This window comes from Eleutherodactylus coqui, chromosome 9 (assembly GCF_035609145.1).
Source record: "Eleutherodactylus coqui strain aEleCoq1 chromosome 9, aEleCoq1.hap1, whole genome shotgun sequence".
Lineage (NCBI taxonomy): Eukaryota > Metazoa > Chordata > Amphibia > Anura > Eleutherodactylidae > Eleutherodactylus > Eleutherodactylus coqui.
In genome coordinates this window covers 147,433,406-147,453,624 of record NC_089845.1, presented here as the reverse complement: position 1 = coordinate 147,453,624, position 20,219 = coordinate 147,433,406, and the positions used below count along the sequence as shown (strand labels likewise).

The 20,219-nt window shown below is 46.1% G+C and overlaps 1 protein-coding gene across 3 annotated transcripts in view; it reads left to right on the top strand.

Moving 5' to 3' along the window:
- The window catches only part of LOC136578492 (uncharacterized), a 221,609-nt gene that overhangs the window by 72,570 nt on the left and 128,820 nt on the right, over positions 1-20,219 (top strand). For 2 of the 3 annotated variants that reach the window (XR_010786639.1, XR_010786638.1), the window contains one exon: positions 17,438-17,764. Coding sequence is in view for 1 of the 3 variants with exons in the window: in XM_066578605.1 (XP_066434702.1) it covers positions 17,438-17,587 (150 nt within the window). In the remaining 2 variants the exon portion in view is untranslated. Of the gene's footprint in view, positions 1-17,437; positions 17,995-20,219 lie in introns of those variants that run through there. The other variant, XM_066578605.1, reaches the window with a different exon arrangement.

Here is a 20,219-nt window from a genome sequence, read left to right as displayed (position 1 = left end):
TGCCAGGAAGCCACCGGCGGTACATAAAAATATCCCATTGCATTGCCCAACACAGCTGAGGTAGTAATGTCGTGCTTAATGCAGGTGGGCTTCGGCCCACACTGCATGCCCCAGTCAGACTGGTAATATGTACCTTAACAGTAACCGCGTTGGTGGTAATGTGGTGGTGACTGCGGACCTAGTAGCGCGGTTTTATTTTGTTGGTTTTCGGAATGTGGCCAGGATTAAGTGGGCTGTGGCGGGGGATGTTTTTGAGGCACTACGTGTCCTCTCCACGTGTCCGTGGTTATATGCACCTTAACAGTAACAGCGTTGGTGGGAAATGGCCTCGCCGCCATCATGTCTTTGGGAAGCCTCTGTTTCCACACCCCAGAGACATACCATTAGCAGCGGTATAGGCAGAGCCCATAATGATTAACATTTCAGCCGTAGCATTAGGACAGGCCCCACTAACATATCACTAGCAGCATTATAGGGGGAGCACAGTATGCGTTCCATTTCAGTAATAGTAGCACTCAAGACAGGCCCCAGTAACAATTCCGAAGCAGCAGTATAGTGGGAGCGCAGTCTTCGTTCCATTTCAGTAGCTGCAGTATAGACAAGGCACAAGTTACATTTATGTAGCTAAAGTGTAGGCCAACCCCACACACCTTTCTGTACCATGAGTGCAGGCGAAGAACATAGAAATTGCTATGATTACACTGTAGGCGAGGGGCCACAAAAATTGCTGTATCAACAGTACTAATGTACATCCAAAAAATTGGCCATGGCCAACCAAGAGGGCAGGTGAAACCTATTAATCGCTTTGGTTAATGTGGCTGAAGTGGTAACTAGGCCTGGAGGCAGCCCAGTGTAACGAAAAATTGGTTCAAGTTAAAGTTTCAACGCTTTTAAGAGCATTGAAACGTATAAAAATTGTTTAGAAAAATTATATGAGTGAGCCTTGTGGCCCTAAGAAAAATTGCACGTTCAGCGTGATTACGTGAGGTTTCAGGAGGAGGAGCAGGAGGAGGAGGAGGAGGAATATTATACACAGATTGATGAAGCAGAAATGTCCCCGTTTTGGATGGTGAGAGAGAACGATGCTTCCATCCGCGGGTGCATAATACGTATTGCTTAGGTATCGCTGCTGTCCGCTGGTGCAGAAGAGAAGTCTTGGGAAATCCAGGCTTTGTTCATCTTGATGAGTGTAAGCCTGTCGGCACTGTCGGTTGACAGGCGGGTACGCTTATCTGTGATGATTCCCCCAGCCGCACTAAACACCCTCTCTGACAATACGCTAGCCGCAGGACAAGCAAGCACCTCCAAGGCATACAGCGCTAGTTCAGGCCACGTGTCCAGCTTCGACACCCAGTAGTTGTAGGTGGCAGAGGCGTCACGGAGGACGGTTGTGCGATCGGCTACGTACTCCCTCACCATCCTTTTACAGTGCTCCTGCAGACTCAGCCTTGACTGGGGAGCAGTGACACAGTCTTGCTGGGGAGCCATAAATCTGGCAAAGGCCTTGGAGAATGTTCCCCTGCCTGCGCTGTACATGCTGCATGATCTCTGCGCCTCCCCTGCTACCTGGCCCTCGGAACTGCGCCTTCGGCCACTACCGCTGTCGTATGGGAATTTTACCATCAGTTTGTCCACCAGCGCCCTGTGGTATAGCATCATTCTCGAACCCCTTTCCTCTTCGGGAATGAGAGTGCAAAGGCTCTCCTTAGGCCTCATGTCCACGGGGAAAATAATAATTAAAATCCGCAGCGGATCACCCGCGCGCGGATCCGCGCCCCATAGGAATGCATTGACCACCCGCGGGTAGCTAAATACCCGCGGATGGTCAATAAATGTGAATTAGAAAAATCATGGAGCATGAAAAAAAATGGACATGCTCCATTTAGGTGCGGATCACGCTCCGGATGGCCCCATTGATCTCTATGGGGTGCGGGAAATCCGCTGCGGGTGTTAAATGCCATTTATTTGGGTGCGTGAAATCTGCATGCGGATTACAAGTTTGGCTTCTTTTTCAGTGGCCTTGCATTTTTTTTCACGCGCAGATGCAAAAATGCCATCCGCGTGCATACACGCGTGAAAAAAAACGCATCCGCGTGTCATCCGCATGCAATAAAATACTATTTTAAGCTCATCCGCACTGCATCCGCGGCCCAAATCCGTGTTACAGATCCGGAGCAGATTTGATTTTCCCCGTGGACATGAGGCCTTATACCGTGGGTCGAGCAGTGTGTACACCCAGTAATCCGTAGTGGCCAGAATGCGTGTAACGCGAGGGTCACGAGAAAGGCATCCTAACATGAAGTCAGCCATGTGTGCCAGGGTACCTGTACGCAACACATGGCTGTCTTCACTAGGAAGATCACTTTCAGGATCCTCCTCCTCCTCCTCCTCTTCCTCCTCCTCAGGCCATACACGCTGAAAGGATGACAGGCAAACAGCATGGGTACCGTCAGAAGTGGGCCAAGCTGTCTCTTCCCCCTCCTCCTCATCCTCCTCATGCTCCTCCTCCTCCTCCTGAACGCGCTGAGATATAGACAGGAGGGTGCTCTGACTATCCAGCGACATACTGTCTTCCCCCGGCTCTGTTTCTGAGCGCAAAGCGTCTGCCTTTATGCTTTGCAGGGAACTTCTCAAGATGCATAGCAGAGGAATGGTGACGCTAATGATTGCAGCATCGCCGCTCACCACCTGGGTAGACTCCTCAAATTTTCCAAGGACCTGGCAGATGGCTGCCAACCAGGGCCACTCTTCTGTAAATAATTGAGGAGGCTGACTCACACTGCGCCGCGCAAGTTGGAGTTGGTATTCCACTATAGCTCTACGCTGCTCATAGAGTCTGGCCAACATGTGGAGCGTAGAGTTCCACCGTGTGGGCACGTCGCACAGCAGTCGGTGCACTGGCAGATTAAACCGATGTTGCAGTGTCCGCAGGGTGGCAGCGTGCGTGTGGGACTTGCGGAAATGTGCGCAGAGCTGGCGCACCTTTCCGAGCAGGTATGACTAGTGGGGGTAGCTTTTCAGAAAGCGCTGAACCACCAAATTAAAGACATGGGCCAGGCATGGCACGTGCGTGAGGCTGCCGAGCTGCAGAGCCGCCACCAGCTTACGGCCGTTGTCACACACGACCATGCCCGGTTGGAGGCTCAGCGGCGCAAGCCAGCGGTCGGTCTGCTCTGTCAGACCCTGCAGCAGTTCGTGGGCCGTGTGCCTCTTCTCTCCTAAGCTGAGTAGTTTCAGCACGGCCTGCTGACGCTTGCCCACCGCTGTGCTGCCACGCCGCGCGACACCGACTGCTGGCGACGTGCTGCTGACACATCTTGATTGCGAGACAGAGGTTGCGTTGGAGGAGGAGGAGGAGGAAGGTGCTTTAGTGGAGGAAGCATACACCGCCGCAGATACCACCACCGAGCTGTTGCCCGCAATTCTGGGGGTGGGTAGGACGTGAGCGGTCCCAGGCTCTGACTCTGTCCCAGCCTCCACTAAATTCACCCAATGTGCCGTCAGGGAGATATAGTGGCCCTGCCCGCCTGTGCTTGTCCACGTGTCTGTTGTTAAGTGGACCTTGGCAGTAACCGCGTTGGTAAGGGCGCGTACAATGTTGCGGGAGACGTGGTCGTGCAGGCCTCGGACGGCACATCGGGAAAAGTAGTGGTGACTGGGAACTGAGTAGCGCGGGACAGCCGCCGCCATCATGCTTTTGAAAGCCTCCGTTTCCACAAGCCTATACGGCAGCATCTCTAGGCTGATCAATTTTGCAATGTGCACGTTTAACGCTTGAGCGTGCGGGTGCGTGGCGTCGTGCTTGCGCTCAAACTGTGGCGCTAGCGACGTCTGGACGCTACGCTGAGAGACATTGCTGGATGGGGCCGAGGACAGCGGAGGTGAGGGTGTGGGTGCAGGCCAGGAGACGGTAGTGCCTGTGTCCTCAGAGGGGGGTTGGATCTCAGTGGCAGGTTGGGGCACAGGGGGAGAGGCAGTGGTGCAAACTGGAGGCGGTGAACGGGCATCGTCCCACCTTGTGGGGTGCTTGGCCATCATATGCCTGCGCATGCTGTTGGTGGTGCCTCCCCAGCTGATCTTGGCGCGACAAAGATTGCACACCACTGTTCGTCGGTCGTCAGGCGTCTCTGTGAAAAACTGCCACACCGTAGAGCACCTTGACCTGTGCAGGGTGGCATGGCGCGAGGGGGCGCTTTGGGAAACAGTTGGTGGATTATTCGGTCTGGCCCTGCCTCTACCCCTGGCCACCGCACTGGCTCGGCCTGTGCCCACACCCTGACTTGGGCCTCCGCGTCCTCACCCGCTTCCACGTCCTATAGGCCTACCCCTACCCCTCAGTATGGTGTATTACCAGTGATTTGATTTCCCAGGCAGGAAAGAAAGTGGCGCAAGCCTGCAGCCAAAATACAATTTTTTCCCTTGTTTTTCAAAGGACAAGCCACACTGCGTGTATTCAATGAATACTACTAAGTTTAATAACTGTGTTGTGGCCCTGCAAATGTGTCAGAGAACTGCAGTGATGCAAAGTTATTCGCTACAGCAGATCAGGGATTTCCCATGCAGGAAAAAAATTGGCGCAAGCCTGCAGTTAAACGTAGCTGGCTGCGTCTGATTATTTTTAACGTTCTGCACGCAGCACACACGTACCCAGAGCCCTGAGGACTGTCAGAGGCAGGCGAAATAGAATTTTTTCCCTTGTTTTTCCAAGGAAAAGCCACACTGCGTCTATTCAATGAATAATGTATGTCTTCTGGCCCTGCCTACACAATTCTATCCCTGTAGTATTAATGCCGGGTGCAATGGTCTGCACAGCCGGTTTTGAGAGAGAAAAAAAATATGCAACACTGCTAACAGCAGCCTGGACAGTACTGCACAGGGATAGATGTGGCCCTAGAAAGGACCGTTGGGGTTCTTGAAGCCTACACTCACTGCTAACACTCTCCCTGCCTAACCACCACTTCTGTCCCTATTGCAGGGCGCAATGCTCTGCAGATCCAATTTTGAAAAAAAAAAAAAAAATACAGTGCTAACACAGTACTGCACACTATTAGATGTGGCCCTGAGAAGGACCGTTGGGGTTCTTGAAGCCTACACTAACTCCTAACGCTCTCCCTACAGCAGCTCCAGCACGATACCACTGTCCCTCAGCTAACTCACAAGGCATCTGAGCCGAGCCGCGGGAGGGGACGATTTTTATACTCGGGTGACATCTGATCGCCCCAGCCACTCACAGCAGGGGGGTGGTATAGGGCTTGAACGTCACAGGGGGAAGTTGTAATGCCTTCCCTGTCTTTCAATTGGCCTGAAAAGCGCGCTAACGTCTCAGAGAGGAAACTGAAAGTAACCGGAACACCGCGAATATCGAGCTCGGACGAGTACGTTCGCTCATCTCTACTAATTTTGTATAGATCGCCTCACAAAAAAACTAAATAGAAAGGGTTCAAAAAGTCATGTGGATCGCCAAATAGTACCAATAAAAAGTACAATTCGTCACGCAAAAAAATAAATACAATAAACTCAAACAGCACCACTGACAGATAATAAAATATTAGGGCCCTTTAACCCCTTGAGTGGCGGGTTTCCTACCACCCTGTCGTGCCCACCAGGGCAGGTTTTTTAAAATGGTCTAATCATTGAATTTCAACTAATTTTGCAGTTGCGTCTCAAGAGCCATAACTTTTTCATTTTTCCATTGACATGGCCATATAAGGGCTTGTTTTTTGTGGGACAAGTTGTGATTTTTTAAACAGGGGGGAGGAAAAAAAGAAATGGGGAAAAAAGAAAAAAGGGGCCATGTCATTAAGGGGTTAAATAATGTATTAACTTCCTTCTCTGGGTCATTACGACGCATGGATACCACATGTGTGATTGTATTTTTGATTTTTTACAAAGTAAAGGGAGACAAGTGTTTTTATTTTTTTTTTTTACTTTTTTTTTTTTTTGTCCCTTTAGGGGACTTCCACAGGGACCCATCAGGACCCCTGATCACATTCCGGGGGTCCGATGGTGACTGCCCTTTACATGCTGCAGTGACAGCCCTTTATATGCTGCAGTCACATAGACTGCAGCATGTAAAGGGTTAACACAGCAGAGATCGGAGGTTTTCTCTGATCTCTGCTGTAAGAGCTAGTACCTAGGTGTCCTCTGACAGCGAACAACCAGCTCTCCCTGCCACAGAGACCATCGGCTTGCTTCTGACAAGCCGATGGTCTCTATAGCAACCTGTAAACAAACCAGTGCAGGAGTTTGCCGACATATCGGCAATATCTTCTGCTGGTTTTTCAAAGCCCTTGCTTTGTTCTCTGTGGGTCTGTGCAGGCAGAGCACACGGCCACAGCTTGTGGCATTGTGCTCTGCAGCTCCCATAGTGATACATAGCCCGGAAATCTTCCGGGCTATATCGCTATGAGCAGTGGAGCTCGTCCCGGAAAATTTCCGGGCGTGCCACTCAAGGGGTTAATGCAAGTGTACAAGAAATACATCTTTCTTAAAAACAAGTGTGAAAAAGTAGCAAGATATTTAATAAAATATATAAATTTGGTATCAACACAGTCATACTGACCCTCAGGGCTCAGTCAGATGAGCAAATTGTTCACACATGTATATGAGCGGGAAAAAAAATTGCACATCGTGTGTAGAAAAAATCATGGGACCGGGTGCATTTGCATTCACATGTCCAATCTTTTGCAGGTTATAAATAAATTATAAAAAAAAGAGTATTTACCTTTCTTCAGCTGCCGGGGTTCAGCCCCATCCAGCCGGCTCTTCTCTCTGCACTGCTCTGAGGAGTATTCAGCAGGCGGGGATTTAAAATTCCCACCTGCTGAATGGGCTGCCTCTGATTGGCTGAGCACTGTGACCAATCAGAGGCAGTTCTCAGCTATTAAATGACATCTGAGAGCTGCCTCTTATTGGTGCCTGCGTTCAGCCAATCAGAGGCAGCACTCACCCATTCAGTGCAGGGAGAAGAGCCAGCTGGACAAGGCTAAGCCCTGGCAGTTGAAGAAAGGTGAGTATTCTTTTTTTTAAATTTTATTCACCATTTTTTCTTGTTTTTCAGGGAAGGGCTTATATTTAAAGCCCTTCCCTGAAAAACAATTACAGGATGTCGGCAGCTGGATCCCCTACTGGAGCTGTCATCCGTGGAAGGTGCAGCAGGGAATTCTTTTTCCTCGCGGGGATGAAGGAAACATCTGCCGCATGCGGCAGATGTGTTCTTCAACCCCACGGGGACATGGCAGCGGCGGACAGGTAAGTTTGTTTTTTTTTACACTAAAATTCTTGTATTTCAGGGAAGGACATATATGTAATGCTCTTCTCTGAAAAACAATTCAGGGGTGTCGGCAGCAGCCGCGGCTCCATTGAAAACAATGCGTGCATTACCTGTGGTGCACGCATATCCTATCTGTACAGGCACGCACATGTACAACACAGATATGTGCAAACATATAGGGAATGCATTGATTTAAGTAGAAGCGTGTTTTTGTGCCCGCGTATGCACGCACAAAAACACACTGGTGTGAAGCCACCTTTAATCTGATCGTTGACGTATCTTTCTAATGCACTACCTAATTTCTCTTACGTACAGGAGCTCACAAGGACATTGCAAAATGTAAATATAAAGAAAATTCCTGTTAAATGCTTAATAACCTCTGTTAGGTAATGATGACCCCCAAAGCTCTCTCCCTTAAAGAGGACCTAGCAACTACCTTTACCCTTCATTTTTATTTTATAACTCATAGAGTCCCCCAAAATGAAAATTTTCATATCGTTGTACCATAGTATGTAAGGCCAAAAAAAGACATATGCCCATCCAATTCAGCCTATTAACCCCCTGGGACCCATAAGAAAAAAATCAGGAAAAACACTCCATACTGCTGCTTTAATCCAGCAACTTTCAGAAAAGACTTGTTCAGGCACTTCTGGAAACCCCTTGAGACATCAGGCAGTCTCAGAACAAAAGATCTTGCAAGTTATTGCAAGACCTTACGTTCTGATTAAAAGAGCGCTACTTACCGTACTTCCTTTATCAAAGCATTAATTAAAGATATTGATTTAAAAATGACAGGGTTCACCTGGAGCTGCAAAAGAAATGGCAGAATTAGGAATACAACTTGCAGATTCCTTAAATTCGAGCTCTGAAGGCAAATCTACTACCTCCCAACTCAAATCTAATTTTCATGTACGAAGAAAGGACAATGCCCAAAATCCACCAGATGACCAAGACGCCATTGGAGGGGGGTCAGATGCACCTGTGAGGACTCTATCTCAGGTACTGACAGTACAGTGATGCTTGAAGGGGTTTCCTAGGAAAATACTATTGATGAGTTATAATTAGAATAGGTCATCAATAGCTCATCGGTTGGGGACCCCAACCTATCAACTGGTTGGGCACTAGCTGTCAGCACTGCAATACACAGGGGTTGGAGCAGAAGTTGCTACTCCAATCCCTGTGAAGTGGCTGGCATTTGTAATTCAAGGCCAGCTCCCGTTGATTTTATTCCTACACCTACACCTACAGTTACAAGTGCCAGCCTTCCGCTCCAACCGCTGTGTATTGTGGCACTGACAGCTGGCGCCCAACCAGCTGATCGGCTGGGGACCTGAGTGGCAGACCCCAACTGATAAGCTATTGATAATCTATCCTGATAATATTTTCTTGGAAAACTTCTTTAATACATGTTGTCTTTATGTTGTCTAAAACCTTAATTCCCGCAATTATAAAAAGACCTGTCATTTATCCCTACAACTAAATTTGATTCTTTCGAAATGGTAAGAAAATTTACAAAGGTTTTATCGCATTTTATGTTTCAAAGCCCATTCTTTGTTATGTACATTTTTTTTACCTTTTCACCATGGTACTACATGAAAATTTCAGTATTTTTTCTTTGAGAATACTCCCTATCAGAAGCGGTGTGGAACCGCAAAGGGTTCCAGTGTCACACCTCCATACACAAATGGCTGTATGATTTGGTTTAAAGAGAAGTAATCTAATTTATTCTAATGATTTGTTCCAATATTGCTGTAAAAGATGTCATTGTTGTGTTGACAATATTTTTTGTGCATGAGGGGGTGACATTCACAGCTTTAAAGCCCTTTGGTTCTTCTTTTGATAATCTGTTATTCTTGGTACTGGAAAGGATGTTCGTTGATGTAGTGCTTGGTATGCCCTGGTTGGCACTGCACAATCCATGATTTAATTGGTCCACTCCGGAATTGACACATTGGGGGTTGTCCTGTCATAGTCACTTAGCTACTATATCCATGTGTTCAGCGGATACCATACTTGTCCCTGAGTATTTGTCTGATTTTCATAAACGTATTCTCCAAGAAACTGTCTGAGACATTGCCTCCCCATAGGGAGTGGGACTGTGGTATTGATTTGATACCCGACAGTCCCATCCCTAAAGAAGCCATTTTCAATTTGTCTGGGCGTGAGCACGAAGCCCTTAAGTCCTATATCTCAGAGTCTCTGGCCAAACGGCATATCAGGCAGTCCAGGTCCCCATCCAGAAGAAGGATGGGACATTGAGGCCTTGTGTGGATTATCGGGCTTTGAATAAAATTACAGTGAAGAACCAGTGCTCCTTGCCCCTGATCCCTGATTTATTGAATCAGGTGGTGGGGGCCCAGTGGTTTTCCAAATTCAACTTAGGGGGGGGCTTACAATTTAATTCGCATCCGAAAGGGAGATGAGTGGAAGACCACGTTTAACACCTCGTTCAGACATTTTGAATGTCTAGTCATGCCTTTCGGACTTTGTAATGCCCCTGCTGTGTTCCAGGGATTTATGAACGCGGTCTTCCACGACTTCCTAGGGGTAATTTTGGTTATGTATCTCAATGAAATTCTGGTGTACTCCCCAGACTGGGATTCACATGTGCGGCACCTGAGGCTGGTTCTGATCCGTTTGCGTGAGTACCAACATTTTGTCAAGTTGGAGAAATGCATTTTTGGTACTAAACAAGTGTCCTTCCTTGGTTATGTGATTTCACCCACGGAGATTCAAATGGAGTCTGATAAAGTGGCAGCAATCTCCCAATTGGTCAGACCAGATAACCTGAAAGCTCTCCAGCAGTTTTTAGGTTTCACAAATTTTTACCATAGATTCATTAAGAATTATTCTGTTATTGCTCGACCCCTGACCGATCTTACCAAGAAGGATGCCGACTTGGTAAGATGGTCGCCAAAGGCCCTAGAGGCTTTAGTCGTCTCAAAAGGGCGTTTACTGCTGCCCCAGTGCTAGTACAGCCTTACACGCGGCAACCGTTCTTCATTGAGGTCGATGCATCTGAGGTGGGGGTGGGGGCTGTATTGTCTCAGAAAGTCAGCGGGAGACCTGGGTATAGTCCTTGCGCATTCTTCTCACGGAAGTTCAGTTCTGCAGAACGTAACTACGACGTGGGTAATCGTGAGTTATTGGCGATTAAGTGGTCTCTAGAAGAGTGGCGTCACCAACTTGAGGGGGCAAGGCATCCCATTACCGTGTATACTGATCAGAAAAACTTGGTATATCTCACTAATGCTAAGAGACTTACAGCTCATCAGGCCAGGTGGGTGTTGTTTTTCACCAGGTTTAACCTCGTCGTAACATATATTCCAGGGGAGAAGAACGTGAAGGCAGACACCCTCTCATGGAGTTTCGGTTCACCGGAAAGTGAGACAGTGGCTCCCGAGAATATCTTGGCACCTGGGGTGGTGGTGGCAGCTGTAGAGTCTGATCTCATTCCTCAACTATGGGATTGTCAGCAGGACACTCCCTCGGGGGTGCTGGAGGGCAGATGGTTTGTGCCAGAGACCTTGCGTCTCAAAGTCATTGAAGAGTCTCAGTCATCTGTTCTAGCGGGCCATCTGGGGGTTCAGGGGACTCTGGATCAGTGTACTAGGCACTACTGGTGGCCAGGCATGTCTTGGGAGATCCGCAGCTTTGTTAAGGGATGTTCTATCTCTGCACACAGTAAAAGTCGGCGTCCGGAGGGGCCTCTGAGACCGTTACCGTTGCCGTCCCGTCTGTGGTCGCATTTATCGGTAGATTTTATCACCGATCTACCCGAGTCTCAGAAGTTCACCACTATCCTAGTTGTTGTAGACTGTTTCCCAAAGATGGCACATTTTGTGGCGTTACAGAAGCTACCTTCTGCGATAGAATTTTCCAAGATTTTTGTAAAAGAAATCATTCATCTACATGGGGTTCCCAAGAACATTGTATCTGATCACGGTGTTCAGTGTGTTGCGCAATTTTGGCAAGCCTTCTGTAGAAACCTGGGAATGTGCAAACTAATGGTCAGACTGAGCGGAAGAACCAGGATTTAGTGCAATATTTACGCTTGTTTGCTAGCAAGAAGGCTCATCAGTGGGCAGAATTCCTGCCATTGGCAGAGTTTGCGCTAAACAACTGCACTTGTTCTCCACTGGGGTATCCCCATTCCTTTGCGTATATGGTCAGAATCCTCGCTTCCTTACGGCTATTTCTACTCCGTTTGCCTGTCCCGCAGCTGATGTTGCTACAGGTGCGCTGCAGGGGGTATGGAAGGAAGTACAGAAGAACCTGGAGGCAACGGGGGCTTGTATGCAGTTGCGTAGTGGGAGGAGTCTGTCAGTATCTGAACCTTACAGGATGGGGCAGAAGGTATATTTGTCTTCTAGGAATTTCAAATTGAAGGTCCTGTCTTTGAAACTGGCACCACGTTACGTGGGTCCCTTTGTCATCACGCGTGTAGTAAATCCGCTTGCTTATGAACTTGATTTGCCAGCTACATGAGGGGTTCATAGGGTTTTTCATAAGTCCTTATTGAAACCTTTTGTCCCTTCTGTGAGGGTGCGTGACCGGCATGGTGCGGTTGGCGTGCGGCGCGGTGCGCGTGCGCACCTGTTAGTGCAGCTGCCGTGCACGAGCTCCCTTTTTATTATGTTCTGTTGGGAGTTGGCTGTCTCTCTCTCTCTGCCTCTGGGCGGAGGCTTTTGTTTAAAGGTCAGGCTTGCAATCACTGCCAGTTACTGGTTTCCCTTAGTGTGCTAGCTAGTCTGCCTCTGTTGGTCTCCTGCTTCTGTCAGCTTGTCTGCTATTCTTTGCTGTTATCATCCAGGTTTTTCCATCTGCCTCTGCTCTGCTTAGCATTGTTCGTGTTGGTAATTCCATCTGCCTTTCCTGTCGGTATTCACCCTTCCCATCTAGGTACGCCAGCGTCCCTTTTTCGGTCCCTAGTGAGAGTAGGGACTGTCGCCCAGTTGCCCGCCTGGGTTAGCCAGGAGTGGAAGCAAGCAGGCAAAGACAGGGGTTGTGGTGGGGTCTAGGGCCTCCGGGCTGGCGTATCAAGGGTAGTATACCGTAACAGCCAATCACTGCATGGGCTCAAGAATACTTCCAAAAATCATTGTCTGTGAACACAGGTTCCCATGAAACCTACAAATGTAAGTTAAGGCTGTCATACAAAGAAGAAGCCATATAACAACACAATCCAGAAATGTTGGCGTCTTCTCCGGGCTAAAGCTCATTTAAAATGGAATGAGGCTAAATGGAAAACTGTTCTGTGGTCAGATGGATCAAAATTTGAAATTCTTTTTGGAAACCACGGCCATTTTGTCCTGCAGACTGAAAGGCGTTCTCAATGCTGAGCAGTATATAGAAGTTTTAGAACAACATATGCTCCCATCCAGACAACGTCTCTTTCAGGGAAGGCCTTGCATATTTCAGGCAGACAATATTAAATCACATACTGCATCCATCACAGCAGCATTGAGAAGAAACAAATGCAGTAAATGTCACCAACAGCACACAAGTGATCCCTCCTCCAGGGCCAGGCAATTGGATGCAAAAATTTATTGCACATCTCGTCTAATCTCTGGTCTACAGTCTGGTCATGTGCGATTCTCCTGACCCGCAACAGCTGGCTCCATGGTAAGGAGTCCTTCATGGCGATGGGATGATCGCTGCTGTACAGTAAAAGGCTGTTGCGGTCGGTGTTGTTTGTGAAGAGTTTGTAAAGCTGTACCCTGTTTCCTGACTAGTACATCTAAAAATTGAATTTCAAGAGTGGAGCAGGACATGGTAAATTTGAGCGCAGGATATATGAAATTCAAAAAAACATGGAATTCTTGAAGGGTATGTAGGGGTCCGTTCCATAATACAAAAACATTGTCTATGTATCGACCCCAATGAATCAGCGATGATCTGTACGTGGAAGTATAGATGAAACACTCCTCGAAATGGTGCACAAAAATGTTGGCGTAAGTGGGCGCCATATTCGGGCCCATGGCAGTGCCCTGTCGCTGTCTGTAGTACATCCCCCCGAACAAGAAATAATTGTTCTGGAGGATGTACTCCAGCAGCGACAGGGCAAACTGGACACAGCCTGAGGGCATGTCTGAGGCCAAGAGAAATTGTCTGACCGCCTCCACTCCTTTGGTGTGGTTAATAGAAGTGTACAAGGCAGTCACATCAAAGGTGACCAAAATGGTCTCCTCGGTCACCTTGAAAGAAGCAATTTTATTCAAAAAATCGGAGGTGTCTCTGATATGTGATTCCGCCTCCTCTGCGAAGCGCCTCAAGATTTTATAAAGAAAACGTGCAATATTACAGAAGAGGGAATTTTTCCCTGATACAATTGGCCTGCCGGGGGGGGGGGGGGGGGGTCAGATTTTTATGTATTTTGGGCAGAGTATAGAGAGTGGGACCACCAGATATTGAATATCTAGAAACTTGAATAGTTTGTCATCAATTAGGCCTGCCAATAAGGCATCGTTGTACATAGACCTTAGTTGATGCTGGAATCTAAGTGTGGGATCAACATGTAGCTTCTCATATATATCCACATCACTAAGTTGTCTCTCGATCTCCCTTGTGTACATAGTTGTATCCATTACAACTATCGCACCGCCTTTATCCGCCGGTTTAATTATGATGCTCTCATCCCTAGCGAGCATGGAGAGGGCTTTCTCCTCTAGATTGTTCAGATTACATCTAAGTCTACTCCTTTTGCTAAGAGTTTTAACTCTCAACTTCTCTATATCACTTTGTACTGCACTTGCAAACACTTCAACATGATGGTCAGACGCAGGTGGCTGATAGTTGCTCCTGTTACGCAGACCAACCCCCACCAAGGAAAAATTCTCACGGGGGTTGGTCTGCGCAACTATATGTGTAGACTGTGAGGAGAAACAACTTTTCAACCTTAAATTTCTAAAGAAGTGGTGCAGATCGAGATTCAAATCAAATCAATGCATGTGGGAAACAGGACAGAAGGACAAACCTTTTCCTAATACTGCCACTTCACTCTGGGACAACTCTTTAGAGGAAATATTTACCAGAATCCCATCATAGTTCATTTCCTCAGGTCCATCAAAGGGGGTCTCTTGGTGGATCGAGTTATCACCCCATCGAGATCTCTTGTATGCCCTGCGGTGCTTTTGTCCCCCTCGACGTTGGTACTGGAAGGTCCTTCCTTTCTTTTCATCCTGGTAGAGGCTGTCCGGCCTAAAAAAGAAGATGATGCAGAAGCCCCCATCACATTCTCATTTTTACTCGAGTCATCCATGGAAATGGAGCCTCGTGATGAGAAACCGAAATGAGCTCTATTCCTAGGTGGACGTCGTCGTTGTCGTCTTGATTTGGTATTAGTGTCAAAAGGATCTGTGGTTTTATTCTTAGATGTTTGCCAACAAAAAACACGTCCATAGTTGTAATCATCAACATCTCTAAACCATTTGGTTTTCTTGATGTTCTCCAACTCATCCTGATGTCGTTTCAAAGACACTGCTTTTTTCTCTTTGTGTTTATTCCAATCATCAGGAGAAAGTATTTTCAATATGCTGTTTTCAATAGATGACAGCCGTTTTGTACTTTCTAGGATTTCTGTTTGTAGAAATTCCACATTCAGGATAATCATGTCAAAGGCAAACTTGTTCACAATGCCCTCAAATTTAGTACAAAAAGTCTTATTGCCTGCCATCAGCGTGGGTCGTACATGTGGGCGCAACCCTCTGGGTATGTGCTTAGCTTTATAATATTCACACAATGTTGACCTGTGTAAAGTGAGGGAGATATCCTTTTTACTCTCAACCTCCCATTTCTGTAATTACATTCCCGCTGTAGGTACTTCTAGGTAGGTACTCTTATGCGTAGCTCCAGAAAGAATCTTATTAACCTCGATATCAGAGTATGAAAAAGTAACGGGGTTACCTGGTACATCCGAATCCAGGTGTTGTTCCATAACTCGCCTGTGAGTAGTGCACGCTGGTTCTGGTTTCAGTTAGTCGAAACGAATGCAGTAAATGTCACCAACAGCACACAAGTGATCCCTCCTCCCGGGCCAGGCAATTGGATGCAAACGCCAGACAAGAGCCCGAACCAGACAGGCTCAAGTCAATATCCAAACAAAGAGTAGTGACTGGCAGCATACACGGGTGTAGAAAGATGCAAAAAACTTTTGGTATTGGTTAATCCTGTATGACACTCTTTCTATATATGCTATGTATGCTTATCTTTGTGTATTAGCTTGAGGAAGGCCATACGGCCAAAACGTTGCTACTTTTTTTGTATTGGAGCAATAAAAGTTTTTTGCATCTTTCTACAGCAGCATTGAGAAGAGTCTGAGTGCTGAACCGGCCGCCTGCAGTCCAGGCCTTTCAGCAATAGAAAACATTTGGCGCTTTATGAAAAGAAAAATCCTACAAAAAAGACCCAGGACTGTTGAGCAGCTAGAATCCCACATCATATAAGAATGGGACAACATTCCCCTCTCCCAAAACTCCAGCAATTGGTCTCCTTACTTACCAGATGTTAACAGACCTTTGTAAAGCGAAGAGGGGATCCTACACAATAGTAGACATGGCCCTGACCCAACTTTTTTTAGATGTCTGTCACCAATCTCTAAATTAGTTACTTTTTAAAAATTAAATGGAAATATTTCTCACTCTCAACCTCTCATATGGTTCTCTTGTGAATAAAATATGATTATATGAGATTTCAAAATCATTGCATTTTTTTTCTTTATATTTCTTTACATTTTACATAGAATTGGAATTAGGGTTTTATATAATATACCGGTAGTATAAGAAGCCACAAGTCCTTAATTGACAGGAACACCTCAGACAGGACAATAACCGCCACCCATGTAGAGGTCCGGAATAAATACACTTCTATTATGGCTGATTGGGGGGCTAGGGGAAACACCTCTCTATTAGCCAATCAGTCTATACACCACAGGCAATATTGTAGCAGGGTTGTAAAGAAGGGCAGATTATACACAAAGCCCAATGAGGGATTTCTGACATGGGCCGCCTGCAAACGGCCAGGTCGGATCCGGCTGCAAGAATTCTCGCAGTGGGACCCGACCCGAGCGTCTGCAGAGAGCAGCGGGGTCACTCACCTCTCCCGCGGCCCCGGCTCTTTCATGTGCCGGCTGCCGGGCGGCCATACAACAACTCAGGAACCTTCTGCAGTGACATGAAGTAGGCACATATGGGTGCCCAATACTGAATGACAGGGTACATTCACCGAAGGCCTTTTGTTATGGGCTGACGTTGTGGCATCACTGCGGCTCCACTTCCTGATTGCGGCTGGTAAACCACAACATTAACAAATTGTTTGTGCTAATCTCAGAATTGATTTTGTTAGGATGTTGCTTTCAAAAACCCATGTTTAGAAGTAGTTTTCCAAATGTATTTTTAAATGCTATGAATAATAGTAAATTAGTCTTTTTGATATGGAGGAAAGCAGAAAAAAAGCAAAAGCTCTACATAGTCTTTCTTGCTTGCCTGTCCACACTTGGCATATTTTTTGCAGAGGAAAAAATATGTAAAAATCCACTAATTTAGGCCGCCTGCACACGGGCGGAAATCCCGCGGCGGGATTTCCCGCGGGATTTCCGCCATTGAAAGTCTGCATAGGAGTGCATTACAATACGCACTCCTATGCAGACGGCCGTGGTTTGGCCGCACGAAATGTCGCGCGGCAAATAAACCGCGGCATGTCCTATTTCTGTGCGGGGCTCGCAGAGCCCCGCACAGAAATGTCACTCACCCGGCCGCCGGCTCCGGTCTGCGCATGCGCCGGCTGCCCGGGAGCCGGCACATGAAAAAGCCGGGGCCGCCGCGCGCGGGTAAGTACGCGCTCCTTCCTGCATGCGCTGGGGTAGGGTCCTGCGGCGAGAATCCTCGCCGCCAGATCCAACCCGCTCGTCTGCAGGCGGCCTTAGATGGATCATTTACATCTTCCATCTGTAAAACAAAGCTTCTGTTTTTTGGTTGTTTTTTTTTATTATTTCAACTTCAGCTTGCCCTCTTTGTTTTGGTTCCCCTACAGGTTTATCTGTTGAGTTAAACAGGAAAAAAACTGTGCCATTGAAACTTGTATGTGAACACGGCAGTGACTTTCCCGTTTTGTACACTTTCAATTTTCAGAAAGAATTTACAATCATTTTATCCATTCGTTTTCTAGAGTCCGAAACGATCAAAACATGGACAACAACTAGATAATGAAATCGCAGGATCGCAGGATAATTGTCGCAGGATCTGCAAACTAAATGAAACCATTCATAGTTACGAAATTCGCTGGCAAGAGTTCCTAGCTTCAAATGACTGCTCGTAAAGGCCGCGATCAATTAGGTCTCTGAATGGATTGAATCCGCTTGTTAATATGGACTTAACTACTGAACAGTGGGTGACCTCCAGCCTTAAAACATTGTACAAGTGCTATTAAAGCGTGCTCATCTGTCAACACAAGCCATATTCATCACTACAGATTATCAGCTAATTTCAAGAAATGGTAAATTATTTCTCTATTTTCACCTCCACCTATTAGAAATTGTTGTAGTCTTCTTTGAAAACGTTATGATTGTTTGACCAGTAAAGGGTCATTTGTGCCATCTGTTGCATAAGCCAACGTGCCTATCGAAACAGCTACTAACACTTTCTCAACCTGTCGCTGAGAACTTTCGGGAGCTGAATTTCGTTAAAAGCTTTAACAACTGAAGTGTACTCATTCAATAGGGAAAAGTTACTCAGTTTTCTAATAAATCCTTTGAATATGAAGGATCTATAACTTGGACAAGCCCTTTAAGGTTCACTTAATATTGTTTCTGTTAAACAATAGCTCACTTATTGTTCCTGCAAAGCTATTAAAAAGTCCTTCTCTTCCCGGGACAAATTTTGGGGGGCAGCAATGCTACCAGTATTGCTTTGTGCCAGTGTAATTTTGATCTTATCGATACGCCCCAGTGTGATCTGAACTTTCTCTCTCCATCATATATAATTATATAGAATGTAAATGTCACATGGTCAAACTTTTTAGTACCTGAATGTTTAATCCAGAGAAAGCCATATAATAATCCAATGACCAATAGCATAATTGGTTATAATTACCCACAGAGTTATCTGCTTGTCGTTGTATCCACTTGTACTACCCTTGCAGTAGGGCATTCCAAAGGTTGACTTTTCTTACTGTGATGAATTTATTGCCTTTTCTCCACATATTGTACTGCGCAAAAGTTGTAAGCGGGTGTGGGAAAAAACCTGCAAAGTAAGAATGCTTTCAAAACTAGAAGGGACCTTAAACACAGGATGGAATATTCTGCAGCAGCGTTGTGGAATGTTCAGCCCCAAAATTCACATTGACAATTGAATTGAAAACAGCATCAAAATCCGCAGTTACAGCAGCAGTGTGAATGTTGGTGTGGAATTCTGGCATATTCTGCAATGATGTTGTGAAATATGTAATCCCGTTTGAAAGGTCCCAAAGTCTTATTTTTGTCAATTAGCAAAATAAAAAGTGAATGAAAAAAAAAAGATATCTAAATCAAATCAATATCTGGTGGGACCACTCTTTACCTTCAAAACAGCATCAGTTCTTCTAGTTACACTTGCACACAGTTTTTGAAAGAACCCAGCAGGGAGGTTGTTCCAAACATCTTGGATAACTAAACGCAGATCTGTGGATGTAGCCTGCTCCAATCCTTCTGTCTCTTCATGTAGTCCCAGACAGACTGGTTAATGTGAGATCAGGGCTCTGTGTGGCCAAATCATCACTTCCAGGACTCCTTGTTCTTCTTTACTCTGAAGATAATTCTTAATGACATTGGCTGGATATTTGGGCTCGTTGTCCTGCTGCAAAATAAATTTGCAGCCGATCAGACTCCTTCTATTTTGAAAACATTCTTACTTTGCAGCACACATGCCTAAAAAAGAATATGCTCTCCTTTTTTACTGAATGGAACCCAGAACTGTACCCATATTCAAAATGAAGCCATTATAGGTGGGCAATGTTATATTCACATTGAAGGGGTTAACCCACTTCTAGCTACTTTGTTGCATGAAGCAGAAAGCTCCGTGCATTTCACAGTGGCCCAGGTTGGTACTGCAGGTTGAGTCCAATTCACTTCAATAAGACTCAGCCTGCAGTACCAACCCAGACCACTGCACAATGTATGGAGCTTTCTACTTTCTGTAGCAAGATAACTAGAAGTGGAACAACCTCCTTAAGTAGTCCATGAAAAGGTTTTTTCTCACCTGGGTTTTCCTTTATAAAAGTATTTTATGTATTTAACACATACTTATTCAGCGGTGCTGCACATCACTTGATGTCCCTATAGGGGCTCCTAGTCTAAGTTCCCTATCGGTACGTTTTTTGAGTGTGAGGAGAGGCGGAGTACCCAGGAAAACCAACTCAAGCATGGGCAGAACCTACAAACTCCATACAGATGGTATTTTAACCTATCACCCCCAGCACTGGTAGACAGCGGTGCTAACCACTGAGCCACCATGCTGCCCCATTACATTAACATCATTGACAAGCATGTATTATATGACTACAAGGTCAAAGAGGTTCACTAATGATAGTTACAGAAGCCTGTAAGCTCTCTATAGTTATGATAAAAAGGCTATGTGATAATCATCCTTTTATGATTCAGAGAAGCTTAATTCAAAACAAGGATAATACAATGTACGTAAGTGAGATTAATTTCCGATCTTTACATCTTGTGTGAGCTCCTGCACGCAACATACCAGCCGGAGAATTGGCAGGGAAGCCACACTGAAACCGGAAAAATATGCTTTCATCAGACCTAGGTGGATTTGGAGTAAGACTGGGGAATTGATAGGAACAGTGATCTCTAGATAAACATGAATGATTGAGCGAGTTCAGTTGCCAAATTTTGCATGTGTTACAAATTGGCAGGGACTTTATAAATGCTGCCTAACTATATTTGGAGCTTTATAAAACTTAG